General features: G+C 41.2%; 2 protein-coding genes and 1 long non-coding RNA gene across 4 annotated transcripts; 2 read left to right on the forward strand and 1 right to left on the reverse strand.

Annotated features, from left to right (window-relative positions):
- The first annotated feature begins 316 nt into the window (after positions 1 to 316).
- On the forward strand, positions 317 to 3,554 carry LOC124179253 (farnesol dehydrogenase-like). The gene is made up of 6 exons (XM_046563480.1): positions 317 to 455; positions 981 to 1,283; positions 1,858 to 1,984; positions 2,104 to 2,236; positions 2,352 to 2,501; positions 2,890 to 3,554. Exons 2-6 carry the CDS (start codon positions 983 to 985, stop codon positions 2,929 to 2,931), a joined length of 753 nt encoding a protein of 250 aa, XP_046419436.1. The 5' UTR covers positions 317 to 455; positions 981 to 982; the 3' UTR covers positions 2,932 to 3,554.
- On the reverse strand, positions 1,745 to 5,082 carry LOC124179255. The gene is made up of 3 exons (XR_006869997.1): positions 4,616 to 5,082; positions 4,008 to 4,539; positions 1,745 to 2,533 (listed from the first exon to the last, which is right to left on the reverse strand). It is a non-coding gene; the product is annotated as an uncharacterized LOC124179255 (long non-coding RNA).
- On the forward strand, positions 4,442 to 8,807 carry LOC124179252 (farnesol dehydrogenase-like). 2 transcript variants are annotated; one of them, XM_046563479.1, is made up of 5 exons: positions 4,442 to 4,572; positions 5,852 to 6,131; positions 6,223 to 6,346; positions 6,481 to 6,616; positions 6,828 to 8,807. In XM_046563479.1, the coding sequence occupies exons 1-5, from the start codon at positions 4,552 to 4,554 to the stop codon at positions 7,038 to 7,040; spliced, it is 774 nt and encodes a 257-aa protein (XP_046419435.1). In that variant the 5' UTR covers positions 4,442 to 4,551; the 3' UTR covers positions 7,041 to 8,807. The 2 variants fall into 2 exon arrangements, with proteins under 2 accessions (XP_046419435.1, XP_046419434.1); XM_046563478.1 differs by lacking the exon at positions 4,442 to 4,572 and adding an exon at positions 5,290 to 5,662.
- Positions 8,808 to 24,089: the final 15,282 nt, after the last annotated feature.

Genomic DNA, 24,089 nt, shown 5'->3' on the forward strand with positions numbered 1-24,089 from the left:
GAAAAGTAAAGACAAATTGAACAGAAAAAATGCGAAAAAACTGGAATAAAAATATACGAGGCTCGAAGTGCCTCTGGTATTATTCAACATCCCATAATACCATGTCTACCGTCTACATATCTCTCTTTTTGTTCGACGCCATCAGTCCCAGTGCAATCCCCTCCTAAAGAAATTAATGGGTACACGGTTCAGGGATGTCTACTATATTACGATGATGATGTCAAGGATAGTCTTTGCTTAGTCAAAGCATCGTTTCATTCTCAGTTGCTGTACGCGAACGAGTCGGTCAGCGTCTCTGCTGCGATTATAGGTCTATTTCATGTCTGCGTAACTTGTATGTGAGTGGTTTTTGGTTTCGTTAGTTATCGCTACAAGGAGAAATAATTGGGCCGTAATTCAGGAGTGAAATTAATAAAGTTACCCACTTCGTTCGATACTTTAATTCACATTGAGAGGTAAGTCAGGTGACTTTGGATTCTACAAGTTTGGTTTAATTTCAATAAATCTGTTTTACTCGATTCTCGAGTTTTTGAAAACCGCGGTATTTGGCGAGCACCAATTGTGGTCAGTTTTGCAAGGATACGTTCGGTGGTAAAGAATTTTAGCTTAGAAACGCAATTTCGTAAACGATTCCGTGGCCACTGGTTCTCAGTTCGTGATCACGTTCTTATTATATGTAGTCCTTTTTTCCCATTAATTTTATTTTTGTCAGCGATGAATACCTGATGTACCTCTACATGTATTACACATCATCTTGTTTGCCGTGACTGCGCAATATTTTTTCACCGATAATTACACAGCGTTCGAGCCCGTGCATGATATCATCCGTCGATCAAATACGGAAACGCTTCTGTCTTTGTCCAAGTTATACAACACGTCTGAATACATTACAGCGATAGATTCATAAAAACTTTATAAAAACTTGATCATCAGGAGATTCGGATAAGTTGAACGAAGATTTCAATCCGTAAAAATTTAAGTCATGGAGCGTTGGGCGGGTCGAGTGGCCGTTGTTACGGGAGCTTCTTCAGGGATCGGGGCTTCCATCGCCGAAGCTTTGGCTCGGGAAGGAATGATCGTCGTAGGCTTAGCGAGGAGAAAAAATCGCCTACAGGACACGGCCGAGGCCTTGAGTATCGCGAAAGGGAAGCTGTATCCGGTCCAATGCGACGTTTCGAACGAGCAAGAAATCTTGGATGCCTTCAGATGGATCAGGGATCATCTCGGAGCAATTGACGTCCTCGTGAACAATGCGGGTGTCGCCCACTTCGCCCATATTATCAGTAAAGAAAACTATTCGATTCTCCATGCAACAAGAATGAATTTGTAGTATATCCATTAGGGTGTATCGAAAAACCACGTTTTTCTAATTTCTACACGGACTGGCGTGGAAAATTTCGGTCTTGACAGAAAAATAAATCGGTTTCAAGGAAAACATTTTTAAATTTGGAAATTTCTTTAACACAGTCGAATATTCTGGAATATAGTAAGGAGAACAAGAAAAGTCAATACTGGTATATTTTTTTTTCAATAGATAGCTGTAGGGGAGTGAAACACTAGACCGTGTCGAAATTTGAAAAACGTGGTTTTTCGATACACCCTAATATCCATCACCCAACGCCTCGGTTTCGATATAATTTTTATAAAATGGCTGCAAAAATCATCGCGTCGAATTTAAATCAACAATAAGATGAAGGACGCGATGTCTCTCCTAAATTGAGACAAGATTTCTGGCTCTTTTTTCCACTAACCATTTTCGAATGGTCTCATAGGCATTCGCATATACTTGCTGCATGTTATAGGAATACCAAATTTCCTCGATTGGCGTGAATATATTTTCAAGGTCTTCTCGTTTAGGCGGGGACACGGAAGGCTTTCGGCGTGTACTGGATGTCAATGTCTTGGCAGTGGCCATATGCACACGAGAGGCAGTCGCGAATATGCGAGCTCGCCGAGTCGATGGTCATATAATAAACATCAACAGGTAAACGGACGCTTCGCTATTATCATTATCAGATGCCCGCGAAGCCAGATCAGTATACGTAAAATTCCTCTCCCAGTTTCACGAAATTATCTTACATTTGCAAACAATTCCGACTCCAGCGTAACCGGACATGCTATTCCGAATCTACCGAATCATCTGAGCCTTTATCCAAGTAGCAAGTACGCATTGACCGCCATGACGGAGGTTGTTCGCCGGGAGCTAATTTCCGCTAAAACGAACATCAAAGTGACGGTGAGTAGAAAAGCCGAGTGAAAAGCGGAATGTCCGGACATGTTATCTCTTTCACAGTACCGCGTATCACTCTTGTATTTTTAAGCGTTTTAATCAGAGCTGAGATGCTTTTCAGAGTCTTAGTCCTGGACTGGTGAAGACCGAGATCATGGAGGCTGCAGAATATTGCGTGGAAAACACAGGAAGTCCCGATGCTCCGACATTGCAGGCCAAGGACATCTCAGATGCGGTTCTTTACATACTCAGCACACCGCCAAACGTTCAAGTAAATTTTTGTTTTCGTGGTAGCGATGCTTCCTGAAAAAATGAAAAACACCAGTTAGTCTCTGTGTCTGAGTAGCTTCGAACTACTTCGAACAGCCTTGAGCCTTTGGCATTGTGGAAACGGTGCCTGTATAACTTCTCTTGGCTAAAGTGCAGGAATTATAGAATTAACTGTGATCGAATCTCGCATCGACGATCAACGACAGCAAACGACTTTAAACGATTGCCGCTGACCTTGTGAATACAGCAAATGAATTCCGAAGTTCTCCACGAATCGTGACGTTTCTGTTCATTCCCTGTTCATTAGCTATTCAGAAATTTTTTCTACAAGTACTTGTGAACTTTTGAAGTGCCTTGAAATGCACGAATGCATATGGGATTTATTTCAGATAACAGAACTGACCATCCGACCAGTCGGAGAACAACTTTGAGTACGATTTGGCAGAGAAGGAAAATTTCTTGGTGGAATTGCGCTGCCGAAAACGCTTCGGTATTTTTGTTCGCCATTTCCGTCGAGGGAAGACAAGACGAGACAAGACGCCTATCTAACCGTACATAGAACAGTGAAACCTCTGATATTTCCTGCCGTAACGGGAGAAAATGATCGAAGATTGGCGAGTATAACGAAGACTCGGACATTACGTTGGTTTACCTTCTCCCTGCCGGTTTCCAAGTGTAACCATCGTAACCATCGAGCGAGCAAGCATTAGCTGGTTCACCGCGGGAAATTAAATGTCGCAGATTTAACTGTATCTTTCCATCACGGATGATTATACATACATTACGAAGTTATTACTCTTAGGTGAAAGGAATCACGTAGTTAAAACCACGTGTTATAATGTGAATTTAACTACGTTATATTTCATTCTCGTCGACGATAAGAGACTAATTTAGTTCACTGTGACGAAGATATGTGATGTACGCATAGTTGTGATAATTATTTTTCCATACCGATACAGCGATTGTAAAATCTTTCCTGAAAGCTAATGAAGGTACTAGGTATGTGTTTTTGTTAAGTTTAGATACATTTTGCAAATAAAATGACTTAATCTTATTCGTAGCCACGAGCTCGACTGTAAAGCTAGAAATACTTTTAAAGACACCATGTGCTGGGGATACCATTTATTGTCGTCAGTACAGAGATTTGAATTGCTAATGTAAGATTTTGCCTAATCATTTCCTGTGAATGACCTGATAAAAGCCTGATCGTTATACCCCTGCCTGCATGTTATAACGCATCACTTTGTAAATTTTCCAAACATCGACATTTCGACTCACAGGTCGTGCGATTATCAGGTCATTAACTGCGTGCGATCATCATCAATTAGCGATAAGTAATTACGTTGTAACAAAATCAGTTAAACAACCGTATCGGAGCTGCAAAATTTACTCAAGTTTATCACGTAGAATAAATCTACTAGATAAGTGACGTTGAATCTTAGCCTTGAAACTATGCCAGGATCAAGGAGACGGTCGTGAAAACCTGTTTATATAAAATTACACTCACCAAGTTGAGCGTTCGATCATCGTTTGGATCGCTTTTCAATTTGGCACGGATCGTTCCGTCCGCAGTCGGCATTTGGAAGCTGAAAGTGCGAATACACCTGGATTAAAAGTCGTGTGTCAATCTCTGGAAAATGTGTAAGCTGTACGTTACGTATTCAGCCTGTGTCAGCCAAATTGTTTGGATCTTTAGCGCGTCGTAGACAGGGGGCTTTGTGTGATCCGGTTACGGAATAGCGAGCTGAGACTGCTCGAGAGTCTGTCGCTAAGATAAAAACATGACAGTGTACAGTATATTCTCTCTCTGAACGGACGACGTCCGTCGATAGTCGCCCGACGTATCCTCTGTGGGACCTTCGGGATTCTGCCGAGTAGACGACCTTATCTGAATATTTATTTCCTTTGTGAATTGAGCCCGGTGGTCAGTTTGGCTTTGGCTTTTAGTGGAATTGGGTTCAATTCGAGGTCCGCAGGATTCGTCACTCCGGTATTCATACGTAGACGTCGACAGCGTTCTCGCCAATCGGATACCTACTCTGTGCAGGGACATGGAACGATGGGCAGATAAGGTAAGCAGCCGTCACTGGACCCGTTGGTTCCCATGTAACTTACCAGAGCCCCGACGCAGGCCTCCTTAGATGTGGCTTAGAGGTTTCGCAAACTTGCTAAATATTCACCCAGCGTAGGCAGCATCTCCAAGCTAATTATAAGACCGAAAGCACGATGATTATACCGTTATACACTGCCGTTGTATACAATTCGAATTTGTCGCCTTGAAACTGTACAGCGTAGTCACACAACGTAGTTACACTGCACAAACCGTCGTAGTTAGATTCAGGCTTAAACTTTTCATGCAAATACTGTGACGGCGTTGACTGACGTTAGGATTTCTAATTACAAGTTTTATTTGCCAGAGAATAATTCGACGTGCGCATTTGCGTAAAACTCGCGGCGCAACGCTCTTGTGTAATTCCGTTTCTTGCCTCTTATCTCTCGCTCGGAGAGCATCGCTGGCGTATCAACTTGAGCCGTGTTTATTACAGCTGGTTCCTTAGCTTGGCACTTGTGACGCTCGAGCCCAGGGACGAATAGAGGTTTGGGGCCCCCGAGAAAATAATTTTTTAACTTCTGATCGTGCCGATACTTGAACACGTGTGATAAGTCGTAGAAATAGGCAACGGATCGCACTTAACACTCGTTAGTTCCATTGCTGTGAAAACGACGAGACAGCGTGAGTATATTTTACGAACGAAGGTAATTTCTGCCTCATCAAAGAGTCTGCGGAATCGTTCTATCCGTACCTGCACGCAGACTTTACACTTTAACATATGGCTACTTAGAATTCGGTCTTTACTCTGCGAACAAGACGGTTCAAACGACGTTGTTTATGAGGTACGCACTTCGCGTCGAACGTGTGGCATAAAAATGCCACTCGCTCCGTTTCCCCTTAGAATATTTTTCGGCAGGGAAATTTGTGTAGATATATGTATACATACTTTGCTGATGTATTCATACGTACCAGGTACACGATGCTCCTGGGAAATTATATTCCTGAACATACGCACGAAATCACTGAGTAGATTATACGTGTATATCGGGGGAGGGTTGAGTTTGCGAAACTCGCCTCAGGTGAAATCCTGGCTCATCGAAAACTTGCAGGCAAATATTCACTCAGGAGTTTGCCCAGCCGGTTATAAAGACGGCTGCACGCACCTCGAAACGCACCGTAAGCGTCAGCTGTATTTTGGGGTAAATCACCGGGCAATTACGATGCCGCGTAATTTACGGCCAGAGCCTGCGATCTGATATATCCGAAAATCGACAATGAAATTGGGATCTTTTGTTCAGGTCGCCGTCGTGACTGGCGCCTCGGCTGGAATCGGTGCAGAAGTCGTAAAAGGTCTGGTCAAAAAAGGATTCACGGTTGTCGGTCTTGCCAGACGGAAAAATCGCGTTCAAGAACTTGCCACGGAATTGAAAGAAGAACCGGGAAAGTTACACGCCTGTGAATGTGACCTCACCAAGGAGGAAGACATCCTTGCGGCCTTTCGTTGGATCAAAGCTCAATGGGGAGGAGTTGATGTGCTCGTAAATAATGCAGGCGTCTTTAAATTATCCACCCTGACAAGTTAGTGTTGCAGAAATTTCACGCGGTTCCGAGTTCCTCGCGAGTTCGTGTCAAAAGTAAATGCAGTATATCAATCGGAAAATGGTTTCAGACGGGCACACCGAGGACTGGAAGCATATCCTGGACATTAACGTTTTGGCGGTTTGCATCTGCACGAGGGAATCCATGCAGCTGATGGAAGATCGTGAGCATTGTCATGTGATAAATATTTGCAGGTTCGTTGCTTTAGTTTTTGTTATAATTTGTTACTCCTTTTTCTCCTGTATCCTGGGTATGAAATTGGATCGCGAAAAGGTAAGAGGGACGTTTTAGAATCGAAATATCCTCTGATTCCCGATTTCCTTCGCAGCGTTGCAGGTCATCGGATTCCGAACTTGGTTCCATCCTTCCTGCACGTCTATCCCGCAAGCAAACACGCTCTTCGAGCTATTTCGGACAGTCTGAGGGCAGAGTGTGCCCGCAATAAGAGGAGGATCAAAGTCACGGTGAGTTGATTTGCATGCATAAAAAATAGCCCCCAGGCATCCGGTGAACTTGGACTTTTTTTTCTTCTTCTATACGTTTCTTTTTCTCTCACCCGAAATTCGATCTTGCGGATCGAGGCTTTCGAGTATCTTATGCTCTGACGATTTACCACGCCGGATCACGAAAACACGTCCAGAAGTATCCAATTTACGTACATATAATACATTTCAGAACCTGAGTCCGGGCACCGTGCAGACGGAAATGGCAGCGGGGCTTGGAAATTTGTCTGAAAAATTGACTGAGGAGGATATGGCGGAGCTTTCTCAACACAAAGTAACTCTTCAGTCGAAAGACATTGCCGACGCAGTGCTCTACGTTTTGGAAACACCCCCGCACGTGGAGATACGCGAGTTGATTATAGAGCCGTTGGGGGCAGTTTTGTAAACATGGCGTCGACGAGGATGATTACGTACTTCTTCAAATTGTTGGTACGCCGATACAAGAATCTGATTTTATCTCATTTTCATCCCAGGGGGAATGGAACGAATCGTAATGAGTTTTGTTATTTATTCGTACACCTTTGTGATAACAGCTGACATAATCTCAGCGAGAATATTAATGAGAATGAAAATATATACGGTATTAAGAATAAGATTAGATTATCGATCTCAACTATGTGCTAGGCATGAATCTCGATAAAAGTCTTCAACTATACGCGGCTAAATAAATGCGTTACATTTTCTAAAAAGGAATATTTAAAAGTTTGCGTAGCAATGAATAATGAAAGTCAGCATCGTCCTCGAGACGTTTCTCACTTTCAAATGCAGAAACACTCAATATTATAGTACTGATGCAACGGCTTGAAATAATAAATTCAGCTGATCAAATGTTGGATTCAAATTCTGTAATATTACATTTCTTGTTTTCATCAATTTTTATACGAGGGCAGTCCAAATATCAACTGCATTAAAAAACAAGAAACCAGAAATATCTGGAAATTGCATGTTATTTAGTAGTTTGAACAATAAGTTAGGAAAGTAATTCTGCTCGTAATCAATCGAATTCTAATTTCCTACACTTATCGACTCGTTCAACCGGAACGGTATACAAATCGAATCAGTAATTGTCTAAAACTGGAATTTCCCAGCTTTTTCACACTGTCTAAATAATACATAAAAATTCTGCACCCTGATTCAATTTATTTATCAACTCTCACAAGCGTTAGTGACCATCGCAAATCTCCAGTCAAAGTTTGCATAATTTTCGCAATTCAAATTTCGTGTCATATCGCGCGCAAACAAGGCAGGGTGAGTAGTACACGTTTTCACCGCGACGGGGCGTCACGCGTGTAGAATTCGAGATCCATGGATGGCAACGTTCACGGAGTGGCGGGTATAAACAAAGGCCGATCGAGTCACATGTGACCGTGTTCATGTCGGGTTGGAAATGCGGAGTGTTTGGCCCCGGATAATTTCACTATTTCAGTTCCCGGCATAATTTTGTTGTACCGATATCCAAAGGTCAACAACACGATCACTCTTCAGTACGAATGTAAATTTATACATACACGCACAACTCACGAAATATTTCGAATAACCGTATCTAGTGTTTGATGATCGCCCGGCTTTCTTCATCGTGTAGTCTTCACCTGTTCTGGATGTCGGAACTCGGATCACGAAGGACAGCACGCACTTCGCACTTATAACAACCGAATTGTCACCACCACAAGTATTGACTTACACATTCTTACCTTTTACAAATGGATGGTATTAGGGAATAACGTCTTGAACCGACATTTAAAAAAAAATCGAGGAATTACGAATGCATACAGAGAATGAGACTCGAGTATATTTTATTCGCTTTTCTCCCTACATCGATACTCACGCCAAGTGTAACTTGAATACCGTATTTCGTAATAACGACGTATCTACTATACATATGTATAACTCGCGTTTACATCCAACAAATATTTTGAATAACACCAACGAAATTCAAGTTTCATAGTTTTTATTGACACAATTATAAGTTAATATCAGCATAAGTTAGACAAATTTATCCAACCACTCCTTAAATTAAAAAGTTCCGTAGAACAACGTGTCTTACGCAAAAACAAATCAACTGTTTTTGTAATTCGTCAGGATATTTTTTCGTGTTTTGTCATTTTGTACTCCTTCACTATAAAAAACAACGGTAAATAAAAAATAAAAGTTTCGGTGCTAGTTAAGTTTATTGTTGTGGAAGACAAAAATCAATGTAAAAATGTGAACGTAAAAATCTCGAAATTTTCATTTTTGTTGGGTAAGACGTTATTGCTTAATACCATCTAAATGATTATTGTCTGCAGTTGTTGGCATGTTTCGCAATCATTGGTGGTGGGACATTTCGACCATTTTTTGCGTCGATTTTATACCGTAGAGACAAAATGTATTAATTTCAATGACTGTGAATGCATGTATATTGTTTATAATGTTCTATAATTCATGTCAGAATGTCAATTGTTAGCGACAAAATTTCGATCAATGTTTTTTTTCTGATAGTTATGTCGAAATATTTTTAAATTTCGGAACGTTATACAAAATACCGAAACAAATTATTATTGATTTAAGGGATTTTTTCTCCAGCGAAACGCATTGGATAAATTGTTTTTTGAAAATATTAAAATTCGATTAGAAATCATGCAAAGTTTGTGAATTTCACCGTCTTCAAAGCAAATCAGATAGTTTCAGAAACAATTGCTTATTTCATTTGATTGTTTACAATTGTTGATTTTTTAACATCTTGTTTTTAATGCTTATAAAATAATCGTTAACAATATTGACTTTCTCAGTAATTTCATTTTCCATTAACAGGTAAGTAATCTTTTCACCTAAACATTATCGCTGTACAATATCTGTTTTAAAAAACCAATAACCTTGTTATTGGCCAATGAATTGAATTCAGGCCATACGCTAAACTTATTCCTGTATCTCTTCGCACGCTATTTTATTATAGATACCTTGCAACTGAAACATAGTAAATTTCTTTACTTCAATTACCGTCATAATTTTGGAATTAGCTTCGGTTATTTTTTAATTATTCGTTCACGTGTATTTCAGCATGAATTTTGGATGATAGAGTATTCTTGAGAGAAAGTCGAATGAATAATTGCGCCTCCAATTTATTATTTTGCGATTTTAATTCGGTTACACATCGTAAGCGTACGTTTGAATATATCTGTGATTATTTTTTATCAACTCTCATATAGTAAGACGTTTACTGCCATGTATTTTTGCGGTTTTCGACATCGCCTATAATTATAAGTCATTACTTCACGTCAACCTCGTTGGCTTTACCTTTTAATTCTAAACTATTGTAAGGTAAAACGAAGCCGCTTATCCAATACCATTTCTCTGCCATTCCAAACCCAATTCACACCGTACTTGGTTTAAATAGTATTTGAATATTAATCTCCAACACTCGCAACAGTTATTAGCAAATAACTTTTACGCGTCAAGAGTAAGACGTTTTTTAAAAACTTGACAAGTTTTTAAAGCTAATCAAACACGTAGCACTATCATTGATACAAGATACCGAAGCAGGAATAATTAAGCAGCTAATTAGCCTGGAAAAAATATATTTAGTCGCGTTCTAAATTTTTCCAAAAATCAATGAAATCTAAATCACAAACTTGACTCACAAACAAATTCACCGTATCCCAACTAAGTATGTGAATGAAGAAAAAGCTGTGGAATTCAAACGCATTGAAATTATATCTTGTAAACGTACGAACGCTTCTCGATTTTGCAACTTCGTTCATGCAAAGCGTTTTTCAATCCCGCATAATGCATGCAATATACGTGCGTAGAGAGAGACCTATGATATGAAAAATAGGTGCTTTCATACCTATACCTGACTAATTCTATGCAGCAGCACCGCCTGCAATTAAATTGCATCACTTTAATGGTTGGGCTATAATGCCACGATTTCAATTACAAAACGTGGATAATGACAGGCCGCGGCGGCAATGGGTGAAATGTAAAATGACATCTTATTATTTTGTCAATGTTTTTTAGTCGCCCATTCATTGCGAAATAGGAAATTATAACCATGGTTCATGAATACACTACATTTTTTCGGTACAACGCTCCTCTTACTTACTTTGCTCCTTTACCTTTTCCCGAATCTATGTAACGATTTGCTCGAGCCACGATTTTTGATACTCTGACGTATTTGCCTACAGATGTTATATCTGTACAGTTGAATTAATAACGCGTCACGTAACGTTCGATTTACAGTTTTCGAAGTCTACTACTTTTTCTTCTGCATGTCCGGCGCGTAGCCTCGATTCCAAAAAAATATCGTTCCAAGACAGTCTTCGCTGTTTCATTTCACCTTTGCATGATTTCAATTCCAGTTGACATTTTTCACTCTCCAGTGTCTTTGGTTTGAAAAAGTTGTATCGAAAACCCACGGATATGGAACATTTATAAACCAGATATTGCATACCTGTTATTGGATTTTCTTTTCATTTTTCTTTTTCACCATACAACTCCTGGGACTATTACTGTATCGAAAATTCAATTTCAACACTGTCATACCACTCTAATGAAATTTGAGGAATTTAATTGGACACCGGCCGGATTATCGGGAAATCACTGAGGTGTTTGATCGCTGTTTTACTGTAATGGCTGAGGCATTTTTATACGACTGGCAGACCGGTTAGCTTCAATTTTGTTTTACATTCCTGAACGTTATATCAAAACAAATCCGACCACCATATATATTGCAAACTCAATGATCATTTGATTGTCTCGTGATTGGAAGTTTTAATTTACTTTATTTTTACGTACCTACCCGAAGTTTTGATCGATCAACCTTGATTCAAAACTCAAGTTTTCGCTTATTTTACGTTCTGATAATAAAAAAAATATAGATTAGCAGAATTTTGAATCCCGAGTTCGTGCTTTTTGATGGATTACAACCAAGTTTCTTCATTTACTCGCCGAAACTGCAGTATTGGAGTTTTCGATCACGCTTGATCGTTCGAAATTTCCGGTGCACTTGTTTTCATATTTTTGCTAACAGTGTCAAGTTTCAACATTGCAACATATGTTAGTATAATACAAGACACGTAGATTCGAGGTTTCTTCGCGTTCGAAGAGCCGGCTTCCGATCATGATAAGAACAGCTTTTTTCGAATACATAATATACCACGAAATAATGAAGTACGTAGCATCGAAGCTATCGATCTTCTTGCCGCGTTACGGTACCAATTAATCTTGGATTAGGAGTTTCCTTAACAAGTTGCGTAGCTGAATCGTAGAGACGACAGGTAGCTCACATCATCGGGTGATAATTTGTCGCCCTTCCACGAGTCGGGCAGTGACGCGTTATCTTCTTCTTTATCCGTTCGTCGAGGATGATTAATTAACCGTCGGCTGAGTCTTGGAATTGAGCCGCTTGTCCCGCGTTTTGTAAACTCACGTTCGCGTCTTCGCTTTCCCCGCATTCAGATTATCCTCTTCCTCTCACTTTCGTTCATCCATATTCCTCCCGGAAGCTTATCCGTCAAATTGCGCTGCAGTAATATGATAATAGAGACGAGCGTCATCTTCCTTCTTGATATTCAAATATATCTTCGCCAAGTGACCGCAGTGCAGGAACGATTATCCAAGGTTATCCACCCCACCTTTCAAAGGTAATAGCCAAGCTGCTTATTCCACATCCACATGGCCTCTGGCCTACCTAGCAACACAATCAAGTAACAAACGCCAACTTTTTGGCATCGGTTGTTCCTAATACACGCATGCGACATTAGATTTCCTTAGACGAGTGACGATCAGGGCTCGATTATCGGGTTCGTTTCTTACGGGGATTCGTGTTTTCCAGCACTGACTGTCCAGAATTTCCATCTACCGTAAATTAGTACGGTATTTGTGGAGGTTGCTAGCGAATTTCATTTCGACTGACAGTGATTAAGCTTTGTTTTCGTTCGATTTCAAACTTTTTTTTACCGCTCCTTTTTTCCGCTGTAGTTGGAGTTATCAGGACACGCGTTGCTTGCGTTAGAGTAGACGAATGAATTTCATTTTAACGTTGGTTAAAAAAGTCGCCTCGTTACGTGCGATACGGTAACACGCACGCATCGTGCGAATTCTAAAAAAGCGCACCCAAATGTCGGAGTTAATTCGCTCGAAGTTAACGCACGCTGGTGTGTGTTTATAATGGCGGTGTCAGGATTATGTGACGTCAGGATTAAACTCGGCCGATAGTTGGGCGAGCCGAAACAAAAGCTAGGTAAACTTCCGTGCCTGAAATTGCTGCATTATAGAACGGCTCAGGTATCCGGGTAATTACCTGATCAAGATCTTGAAATTCTGAATAATTCCGCGACTTCCTCTCGCTGGATGGTCTAGCAGCCAATTCCCGGATTATAACCGAATCTGAGATGCGGCAAATTCCATCGCCTTGCGATTCTTGGAATTCGCATTTGAGTTGAGGATAATTTTGGGCCCTCAAGGGAGTGACTAACGATGGCCGCTAAGCTGAAAATAAGAGATTCAAAAAAAACAATCGCACGCGACTCGATTGAAACGGTGCATATACGAAACCAAAATTTCGAAAATTTTAGTAAGATTTCTTATCTAGTCTCAACGGCGGGAAAAGTTTCCTGACAATTTATAGTTTTATTCAAAATATCTTTCAATGTTAGGTGAAAATATTCGTTCATCTTTTACTTAATAATCAAATAGGTACTTAGCAAGTAAGACAGTGACCATAATTGATACTTTAATCCCATAAATTGATATCGTATTGCATCGTTCATGGGAGTAATAAAGAAAAAACGATTCTGAAGGAAAAATAATGGATTTAGTTGAAAATCGATTATTTTTGGTCATTCGTCGCTGCGTGTTGTGGGCTTTTGACTTCGCCTGGGTTAACTCGCAATCTGATATAGCGTGCAACAATAATGGAAAGAACGATAAGAATCTGCGTGATCCCTGCGTCGGAGTCGACCCTCGATTGATGGTAGGTGCAGATATCGTCGTCGATGTCTGTTTCACCGTCGGGAAAACGTCGGGTCACGAATCCTCGATACCTACCCCCTGCGTTTTACATGCGCAGTCGTTAACGGCATTTGCTTGCCTTTCGAGAACCAGGGTCAGCGGTTTTCACGGAAGCAGGAAACTCTTGTTTGACGATCCTTCCTGCGGAGTTTAGCAATCTTTGCCATTTCCGTCACGTTTCGTCCGCACCTCGTCATTCGGCCAAGGTTTTCTTCTCCTCCTCCTCTTCCCTCTCATCCTTCTCTTCTTTAATCAGCTCTCTTTTTCTGCGCTTCTCCGCGATAAAGTGCATCGCCGTGATTTAGCTCTCCTCCGCACTAATACGTGCCCCTCGGGTTATTATAATGCTGCAATTAGAGAAACAGTTTTAACCCCGATTTTTCCCGATCGATCGTAAACTGCAAACAGAATTTTTTTGTGCACCTAAGCATGCTTTTCGATTCGACTTTAACCACGTGTCAGCTGCTTCCGTGTGCTCGATTTTTTTGAAACTAACCGTTGATGTGGAAATAGAATGTGATATGAAAATATATACGGACGGGGGGACGAATACTCGTTCATAATATTGTCCGAAAATTTCTGCAACAATTATATTGAACTACGATGAATTCAATTAGCGGTTTCGCGAAATTTCATTATTCCAGGCTTTCCCGGAAAACATCGCGTGCTGCTGGATAAAATCAACAAATTATGCATCATCTGTACAGTCTTAAACAAGTCCCTTTATTTTCAGGGCAAACACGAATACCTGCCGAAGGGACTGACTGGCAGCCTGCAAATTGCGATAACCCAAATCGACCGAAGTGTAATTTCCCCTATCTATCTAGTTTGGGTCGGCATAGTTTGTTAGCCGGGTTATATCGCCGTTCCGTTCCGTTCCGTCGCCTCTATTCTATTTTCCGCAATTTAGTTCCCACGGAAATATTTTCTCAGGAATTCCCGTAGCAAGCACCAAACCGGGGAACCAAACCTTACGCCGCATTTACGCACCGCGTGTGCTGTAATAAAGTACTTTCTCTTCAAATAAAATTGACCCGAGTAGTAAAATACATCACTTTTTTCTAATTTTTTATAAAATATATTTCGTCGAAATTTGTTTCGCCTCGACGGTTTTCTTCCTTTTTTTTCCCCCCTTTCAAACGCGACGGTTTTGCGGCACACAGTGCGTTATTTCTCCTTGAAAATATTCCTCCGGCAACATTTCCTCTATTTGCCTTTGCCTCTTCTAACGTGGTATTCAGTGTTTTCACTAGCGTCGCTGGTACGTGGCGCGGGTCTCTGAACCGTCAGGAATGTTATTTGCACTTTTTCCTCGAAACATATTCAGGGTGTAGGAAAGCTGTTTTTACGTCAGCACGTGAAAGACGGGCGGATGCTCTGGGCTATTCATGCAGAAAAAGAAAAATTAAAAGGATTCTACTCAGACTCTGTACAAGCACTTGGATAATTAATAATTTCGTGTTCTTTACGGTATATGCGTTCAATTTTCCTACGGAGGAACAATACCTGTCAATTAAGTGATATTCGAAAGGGGCTGCGAATCGAGTTGTTCGCTTCGTGACGTTCCTCCTGATGTCATAATCGCCATTTTTGAAATCTCATCTCCGCGATACTCCTGGAAGCTCTCCTCTCACCTGTTTGCTTTCTTCTGCACGCGTGTGTTACATCAGACCCCACGTCCCCTGCTTGCTCCTGTAACCGCTATTTCACGGAATGTCTCGGCTCCCAACCCTCGCAGAAATTGACGGCGAAAACGAGATCACTGCGCGTTTCGCGACGCGGAGAATTTTGCGATAGTTTCTACCAGCCTGCGTGGATCTTCACCGCCTTTCGCGCACCTTTGCGGTGTCCCTTCTAACTACCTAGGATAATTTTGAAACGAAGGGTCCGGGAACACTCCGTGCAATACGAGGGGTGAATCATAAGAGAGATTTGCTGTACAACAGGCAAGTTTTTTTACAAGATTTTCAGACATTCTTCAAGATTTCTAGGAATTTGTTTCGAATATTTCAGAAATTTGCGAAATTTTGGAACGAGTTTTATGATGTCGCATGGCAATGTCAGAAGGAAATTTATGGGAAATCGAGATGTTCTGTACACCATTTCGACACTAATTCACACCTCGGTGCAATGTGTCCGGAATCAGTTCTCATGGAATTTTATAGGCCAATGTGCAAAACTTCTCATTCTTCCTCTTCCGCTATCTTCTTGATTTTCATCGTTTTCTCCGAATGATTGTTTGAAAAAGAGACGGTCGTCGCAATTTTTTATTACCGATTGTTGCGGCAGAAGCGATATGAATGATGTTGCAACCGCAACCAATTAACTCATGACCTAATTTTGAATCGTTTAATTTACCATCAACACGGAAATGTTTCGTATTATATAACATGACAACCTAAGACGCGAACATTCGTCTCGCCGCTGTACGTAATCTGCGGAAATTGACCGTTCAGTTACGCGTATTTCTTAGTGGTATGACAATAAGAGAATGTCTTTGCGATTAGTCTTCTTGAATAACAAAGCAAAATCCATCTTTTACCCAACCCGATCTCGCTATTACCAATCATAGGTCGACGAATTAATCGACGTCTTATGAAATTGGTTTCATTTATCCCCCCCCCCCGTTTTCATCAAATTTATGAAATATTCTCACTCGAGCTGATTACAGAAGAAGTCCAGAACAAAGGTGTCAGGATTATCCCTCATGCACAACTTACGTCAGTAATATAGACGACGGATGTTACCATCTCAGGTAACTCGAGCTCGGATCAAGTTACTTGGCAAATTGGGAATAAAAATGAACGAAGATAGCAGCAGCAGCAGCAGCTTGTCTCTGTATCAAAGACAAGTCTTTTCCTGCAATTTGCTTGTAGCTCGATACCAATTACAGCACCTACGTACCGATGTTGTTACATCGGCGGAGTAGAGGATGATCTTCGTTTCGGCGCGGATCACTGCAATTCATTGTGTATAGTTTGAGCGTGAGTGGCGAGTGTCTGCATCTGTGTGCGGGTGCTTGGTAAGATCAAAGACTTTCTCTAGACGCGGGGGCATCCTCTCTCTTCTCTCTTCTCTCTCCCTTCTCTCTCTTCTTATTGTGCGAAGTGCCGCCGCCGCCGCCGCCGCGTTAACGATTTCTGTGAGGAGGTTCGTCCACTTTCTACCGTCTAACACCATCCAAGAGAGAAGAAGAGACTCGAGATCTTCTGCCACTGCTGTTGCAGATTATACGCAACACAGTTTTATCGGGCGAAACGTAAAGGACAACGGGCCAGAACTTTTCTCGCCGAAGCAAATATTTACCTGCATTTATATGTAGATTGATACACGAACTATTTCTTTTATTTCGACTCACATACTTTTGTTTCGCTCTTTCCTCGATCGTTTCTCTTTCGCTTTCGGGCGCAAAGGAGTTTCTTTTTCAAACAGATTTCGTTCTACGCATTACTGGCGCAAATAGATGAGAGATGAGTTTCTTCTACTAGCGCGAAGCGCCGGGATGGCAAAAATTTAGTAGATAAATCGTGTATCAGATTTTTATTTCTCTTTGTTGAGGGAATTTTCTACGCGTTAGTCCATTTTCTGTGAAAAAATCGAATTTAATTCTGAGCTTTGCGAACGCTGCAGTGGAAGAGGGAGAAGAAATAGGTTTTTGAATCAGAAGTATTCGCTGTTGGTATTCGCGATATTTTCACCCCTGGCAAAGTTTCTTTCCGCTCAGACGGTTCAATTTTTCACTTCGAGAATTGTAAGTCACTCCCCTTTCTCTCTCTCTCCCTCTCTATCACTCCTCAAACATCATACCTATAAACGCTAAATTTTTACGGGTCATTAACTCTGTATGTGCCCTCATATAAAACGATTACGTTATAGCCGCGTGCAATTCCGAGGATATATATCTTCGGGCACAGAGGATTGCGCATTTTCCCTTGATAATAAATGTATAATAACAACAACAACGTAGATTCCCGCTTCGATATCGTCCGGCAAAATAACTTTGATAACCGAACCGTGATGCCCGACGCGTTCGAGCGTATGAATGATCGAATTATTTGAAACTTCATTGCGGTTTGTTGTACAGTTTCACCTGCACTGTCGAACCGCTCTTGATACAGTTTCTTGTTATTCGATAATCACGCGTTTTAGGTGGACGGAAAAAAGTCGATGCGGTCAAAGCGTTGTCCTCTTCGTCTCCGTTCGTGCGTCTTGTTCCGCTTTGTCTGGAATTATGGAACGCCAAGGTCGATTGGTAAGCCGAGAAGACTGGAAGGAGAAGGTTGAGCGTTTCACTCGGTACAGTGACACGTCTTCGAATTTGGAGAAAAGCAAGTTTCTGTCTCTCTGTGCTTGCAATCTTTTGCAAACCGCCATAATTCAGTTTGAAAAACCAGTGATTTAGCTAATTTAACAATTTTCTATAGGTGTACAAATTTCATTCTATCTCTTCATTTCTTTATTCTTTATTTCTTCTTACATTCCTTGATGAGCTTAATTCGTGAATTTCAGAAAATTTTGCACAGTTCATAATTTGTCTCAGTCGGAAATATCCGGCAATCTTTAAACGCAAATTGCAAACATCTCGAAGTCACGCATCGTGCATAGAGTTATTAGTATCGATGGGCGAACAGCGTATGATGGATTAAAAACTTCGAGGCTTGTGTCGCGCGCAAATTCGATTCATTTCGCGATTTGGATTTTCCGTCTGCTCCAGCTGAACGGAAATAGGAATGATTTATTCGACCCCTGCATATGCCATGTGCCAGATTTGAATATGAAGTATATCCGTACGATGTGCCGGGCTTAGAGGACACGGTTGTTGGACAGAACCGTGAGGATGAAACCGAACAGCACCTCGTGTCCGAGCAAAATCGGCTGAAAGTGTGATCTTTGAGGTGCCGAATACCTTTCTCCAACCTTTCTCCTCGATCTGGGAAGCCTGAAACCAGAAGTAAGTCGAATAACTGACCGAAAGTCTCGTCCTGCTCTACATACATTGTAGAATGCGTGATTCTGACCTATAATAACGCCCCCGTATTATCTTTCTACGTCGGTTCAAGGCTAGAATATTACAGAAATTTCACCGACAACGAGTAACGACTCGTTTAAGCAAACCACGAAGAAGAGTCAGAATGTGCCGCAATTCGTCGCCAAATATTCTTCGGGCGAGACTGCACGAGAGTGAAATCGATCGGTCATCGCTTCTCCGTCTCTAGGATTTCGTACAAAACGAGTATTGTGAGATTTTCCAATAGATGTAAGCTTACAGAAAGTTCAATAGGACACTTCAGTCCCTATCTTTCGTCTTTAAACTACATACATTGTCTTACGGACTCACTTCTCGACTGTTTCCAATAAAAAAACGTCACTATGATCCGCCAATTTCACGCGAAGAGACGAGGAGCGATATTATCTTTTGAAAAAGAAATCTCCTAGATAAATTGTGAAAGAAAAAAACAACAACGTTGAGCACAGAACGTGTACACGATAATTTCGGGAGCTCATAATATAATATCTACAACTATAGGTCAACATATGTGTACAACAATTTTCGAAAATGAAAGTGAGGAAGTCTTTAGCGGTGTATTTGTTTGCATAAACGGTCCGGCAAAAAAGTTAACTGCTCTAAGCTAAACGGTCTCCCCTTCCATTATCTCGGATCGAACCTTACTCCGGATGCGTGTCGCGTGTGTCGATACCGTCGTATGTAGACACACGTTGTATTGAACCAGTTTCGGCGCGGGTATTACGTCACGAAAATATCGCTATATTTCTATTGCAAATCGATAACGGATCAGCGGAGAGTCTGATCGAGGTTGCAGCGAGCCCGAGGCGTGCAGTGTGTCAAAATCGCTTATCAGTTAGAGTTAAGTGCGTTACACGTTATTGGAACGCACGCGAGCCGCGTGTCTTGATAGATTGAAGCCGGTACGTGAAACCGCATTGCTCGCACTAAATCACGAGGATAAACACGGAGGCCGCAGATGTGATTCTTCGGATTTCTTCCAAATCATATTTAATTTAATTAATCCACCCCCTCCCCTCGACCCTCGTTTCCGTCTGTTTTATTTCGTAATTAGCTCGGGCTTTTACCCAAGCTTAATACTTTTTTGCCCGAGGCAGACGTGCACACAGAACCGAGATTCGGTTACAGGATGTGTCGATTATAATCAAATTAACCGAAACTTCCGTCCAACGTTTCGCTTAATTGAAATGTCCTTCAAAGGCCGTTACGCTAATCACATTGGACCAAAGGCGCATAAAATTTTACCTTTTTTCACCAGGTATTTGTACGTTTTTTCGCACATGATTCATACCTTGCGTATTACTACTATATTACGCATTAATTGTTATTCGTTGTCTCAATTTCGTTTGGAAGATCAACGCAGGCACACGAGGCGTCGAATGGTCGGATATTTCCTCGTTAAAATATCTGGTTTCACGTTACGTGCTTGTAATACGTAATCAGCATGCAGGGTTAACTGAGAGATGAGCGAAGATTTGTACGTTCAATTTGTATACCGAATTCGGCGATGACAAATCGTGAATGTTTCAATGAAAAGACTCGTCAATGTTGGAGCTAGAGGTAAGGTTGAGAAGTTATGTAACGATTCTTAACTCTTGTCGCGAGAGGACGTGTTAACAAAGTGTTAATCAGCTGTGATAATCGAGGCTAAATATATTGCAAAACTTGCGCGGGTTGAGTAAGCGCAGATATATTATTTCAGCATTATTTATACCTTCTCATTGATGTGACATACCCGCGTAGTATTTTGTTGTATTGTATAGATATATACATGCTGAGTGGCTGTGCATAATTTCTGGAAATTTAATTTGCTTCTGGCATTAATCACTTTGTTTCGTCTCGCCATTGCCATCCTTGCAGAATTTCATTTTAAAAGGGGATTTGCTGAACGCGAAACGAAGCGAAACATTTTTTACACGCGAGTTTCCCGGTTTCACCGTCTAGCGATGCTTTTTTGTACTTGGTTTCCTATTTTCCTTCATCTTATTCTTCTTCTTCTTCTTCTTCTTCCTTTTCTTCTTACTCCTCCGTTTATTTTTACTCCGCGTTTCCTTCCGAGTTCCATTTTATACTGCAGGGGAGACATCTTAGAGAAAATATACGCGAGAAACAGAACACTCTTTTCCATTTTCTTTATTGTACCGCGCGGATATCTTGAGTTTTAAGTGGACTCTAGGCGCTTGACAAATTTCACTCTGCAGAGCCGAGGACATTTCTGCCGCTTCATTTCGCCTGCCACCCGTTTCGGAAAACAGACGTGACTTTAACGCTGCAAAGCCCTTCCGATTTTCCGGGGCTTAGACGCCGAGAAGAGGGACTACCTCCCTCCTCAACGATGACAATGACGATGACGATGACGATGACGACCGAAGCGATATTCAAGTGAACTTTTTCATTTACCCAACCCCAACAGCGGCTGACTCTGACTCAACGTTAACTTTAATTTAAACCAACTTGAGATTGCTTCGTCATGCCTTACTCTGTACTTCGGATCTCTTTACATTAGGCGCACTCTCTTTGGTCTCGAAACGCCTTTACAGGTATACCATTTAGTCGAGATATTGCAGCGCGAAATTTTATTTTCTACAATTTTCAAGCACGTTAACAGGATCCAGAAGTTTCAACGTCTGGTAATTATATCACAGGGTCGCAACAAACTTATAATTTCCAACCAGAGACGCGTTTGCACTCACTACTGAAAACTTGCCGTTCTGTTTAACTAGGTACGATCTTTATCTTTCTGTAAATATTACAATTAAACGTCAGGCACGTTTGAAATGAAATTGGGGAGAAACACTTCTCGAATACTCGCGCCGCTTGGTGTTTCTTCACGGATTAGCTATGCACCAAATCTGGTACGTAAGGATTGGACCGATCTTGCGATTTTGCCTAATCCTCTAACCACAGATAATTCATAATTGGTTCGTGGCATTCTCCAACCGGTTCGTAGAGGTAAAGATGAGCCGAAGATACTCAAATGCATTGGTGAAAGTTTCCGTTGCGATTATGAAATATATCCTAAGAATGATGTCACCGATTCGTTTTGAACATTGCGGTTGACTTTGAAGCGCACTAATCGTATTGCGGATTCGCCGAATGCCCTGCAGCTTCGAAATGCCATTCGATTGACGCTGGCAAAACCTGCATGCGCGTAATCGCAACGAGTCGTGGTGGTCAAGCCAGTGCCATTTGAAATTGTAGAATGCATCGAACGTGAGTAAAAAGAAATGCAACTTACACGCAAAGGTCGGTTCGTCCGTCGCGTCGTTCAGGCTGGACTTCATACGGCACCAAGAAGACGTAACTCTCTCAAAAAGCATTGTTTTGTCCTAGACGTCGAAGATCTCGTCTCAAACTAAAAGGTTCAAAGGACAGGATTCTTCCGTAGAAAGTGTATTAGGTGCGGCGGACGGTTAGAAATGTGCTTGCAGGAAATTCTTTGTCTTTTATTAACTCGCCTGCAGGACATGACGGAGAGAGAGAAAGACATACGGAAGATTTTTCAGAAATATTAATTATTACAAAAATGGCGTCGGTTTCAAGGAATTTTTTTTTCTTTTTGTTTTTTAATGAAAAAGTCGCTCACAAATCGGTCATAAAATCGTTAAAATTCAATCAATCAAAAAAATCCTGCGCACTTCGCTAGAAAATGTCATTATAAAGATATAGTTAAAGTTTGGACTTGATCGGTTAAAAATTCAAGACACTGGTTGTTCAGCCTCATTGAAAAATATAGATTTGAGAAAAACGCATTTAAGAAAGCACTTATGCTGATAAAAAAAAAATGGTCGCTAAAAAAAATTACAAGGTAGTGTTATACCTCAAGGTACCTGAACTGTGACGTTGGGTGAGCATCAGATTTCGCTAATCGACAAATACGGAAAGCCGAATTGTGACGGGTCGTATCGTCTGGCCACTTTATTCCGCAATGGTTCGTGTAACCCTTGAATTGAGCAGCGAAATTCGAATCTCTGTAATTCGTTGCGCAACACAAAGGATACACAAGATATATATATATCAGCATGACAAAGATCGGCACAAAACGAAGGCGTCGCGCCGTCACGCGCCAAACGTTGCGGTTGCAAATCAGTCGCTGCATTTGACGTTGAGTAAATTGTACACGGTTATGTGTCATGCGTGAGATAAGCGAACCTCGGGCATGTTTAACCGCTACACGTTGCACCATCGTCACTTTAACCATACGATTGCAACCTCGCGAATTTTAGGCTATTTCTTTTTCACTATCTGTCTTGGTTACTGAGTTTATTGCGCCCTTGTCTCATCGCTTGATTTTAACAGGACATGGAACGAATCGTCCGTCAAAGACGGTATTTTGATCTCTCGTTTCGTCGGGCGAAAATCGTTTAGGGCAGTAAATTTTATTAGTTTCAATTATCCTTGCGCAACCTCAAGGCTAAGGCCTGTCCGAAAATACGAATCATGCCGTTGATTTCGCAAAGATTTTTTCTATCGCTAGTAAAATGCTTCGTCGACACATTGGTCAAATATCATCAGATTTTCACAATTTGTTTACAGTGCAACGGTTTAACGTGCACACAGTTCTGTTTTCTGCCAAAATTGACAATATCATTGTTCCCAGTTAATTGCGATTAGTATCTATACGGGAGAATTAAACCAGTGCCAAAATGGACGGTGAAATGATTAATTGCGGTTTTAACTATTATTTGCACGACAGCGCACGCATAATTTATCCTCCACACGTACTTGTCCTATAATATCGATAATGTATCATAGTGCTCAGTGATTGCGTCAGTATTCATTCGAGAGTAGAGATTCGTCACTTGATATTATTCCGAACTTGATTATACTGTAGAATTGTCGATAGATAGTAAATATCGTTCTTATTTGGCAGTTCCTTGACCCTGAATGGACAAAATCAATCCCGTACATCGGAACCGATCTTATAATCAATATTCAGATTTCAGCTGATTATTTACGTTGAAATAACAGCATAGGAGTGATCTTGACTTTTGGTTCGTCGGGACTGCAGGCTCCTCAAATTGGAAGTTGAATGGTGCGGAGCTGCGTCCCCTCTACGACGTACTTCCGGTTTGCTCATTCCATCGTTAAACTTCGCGATAACGGATTTACGCGGCCATCAGCAAGACTTTTGCGTTAACGAGCGACGGAAACTATAAACTGAGATCTCAGACCCTCCGCAATGTCCCACGCGGTTTCTGCAGCTTAGGTTCAACGCACCCGCATTATTACATGCGTATAATAATACCGCAGCATTCTCTTTCGGTAGACTCACGATCAGTCGCCTAAGTAATCGGCGAATTTATTTTTATTTACGTTATCCTAACTCCTTATTGAATCGCGAATGGAAAACTTTTATATCTGTTATCATTTTATTACAACCGTAAAGAAACGGCTGTATTTAATTCAATTACGATGCTA

The sequence above is a fragment of the Neodiprion fabricii genome, chromosome 3 (genome assembly GCF_021155785.1).
Source record: "Neodiprion fabricii isolate iyNeoFabr1 chromosome 3, iyNeoFabr1.1, whole genome shotgun sequence".
NCBI classification, from domain to species: Eukaryota; Metazoa; Arthropoda; class Insecta; order Hymenoptera; family Diprionidae; genus Neodiprion; species Neodiprion fabricii.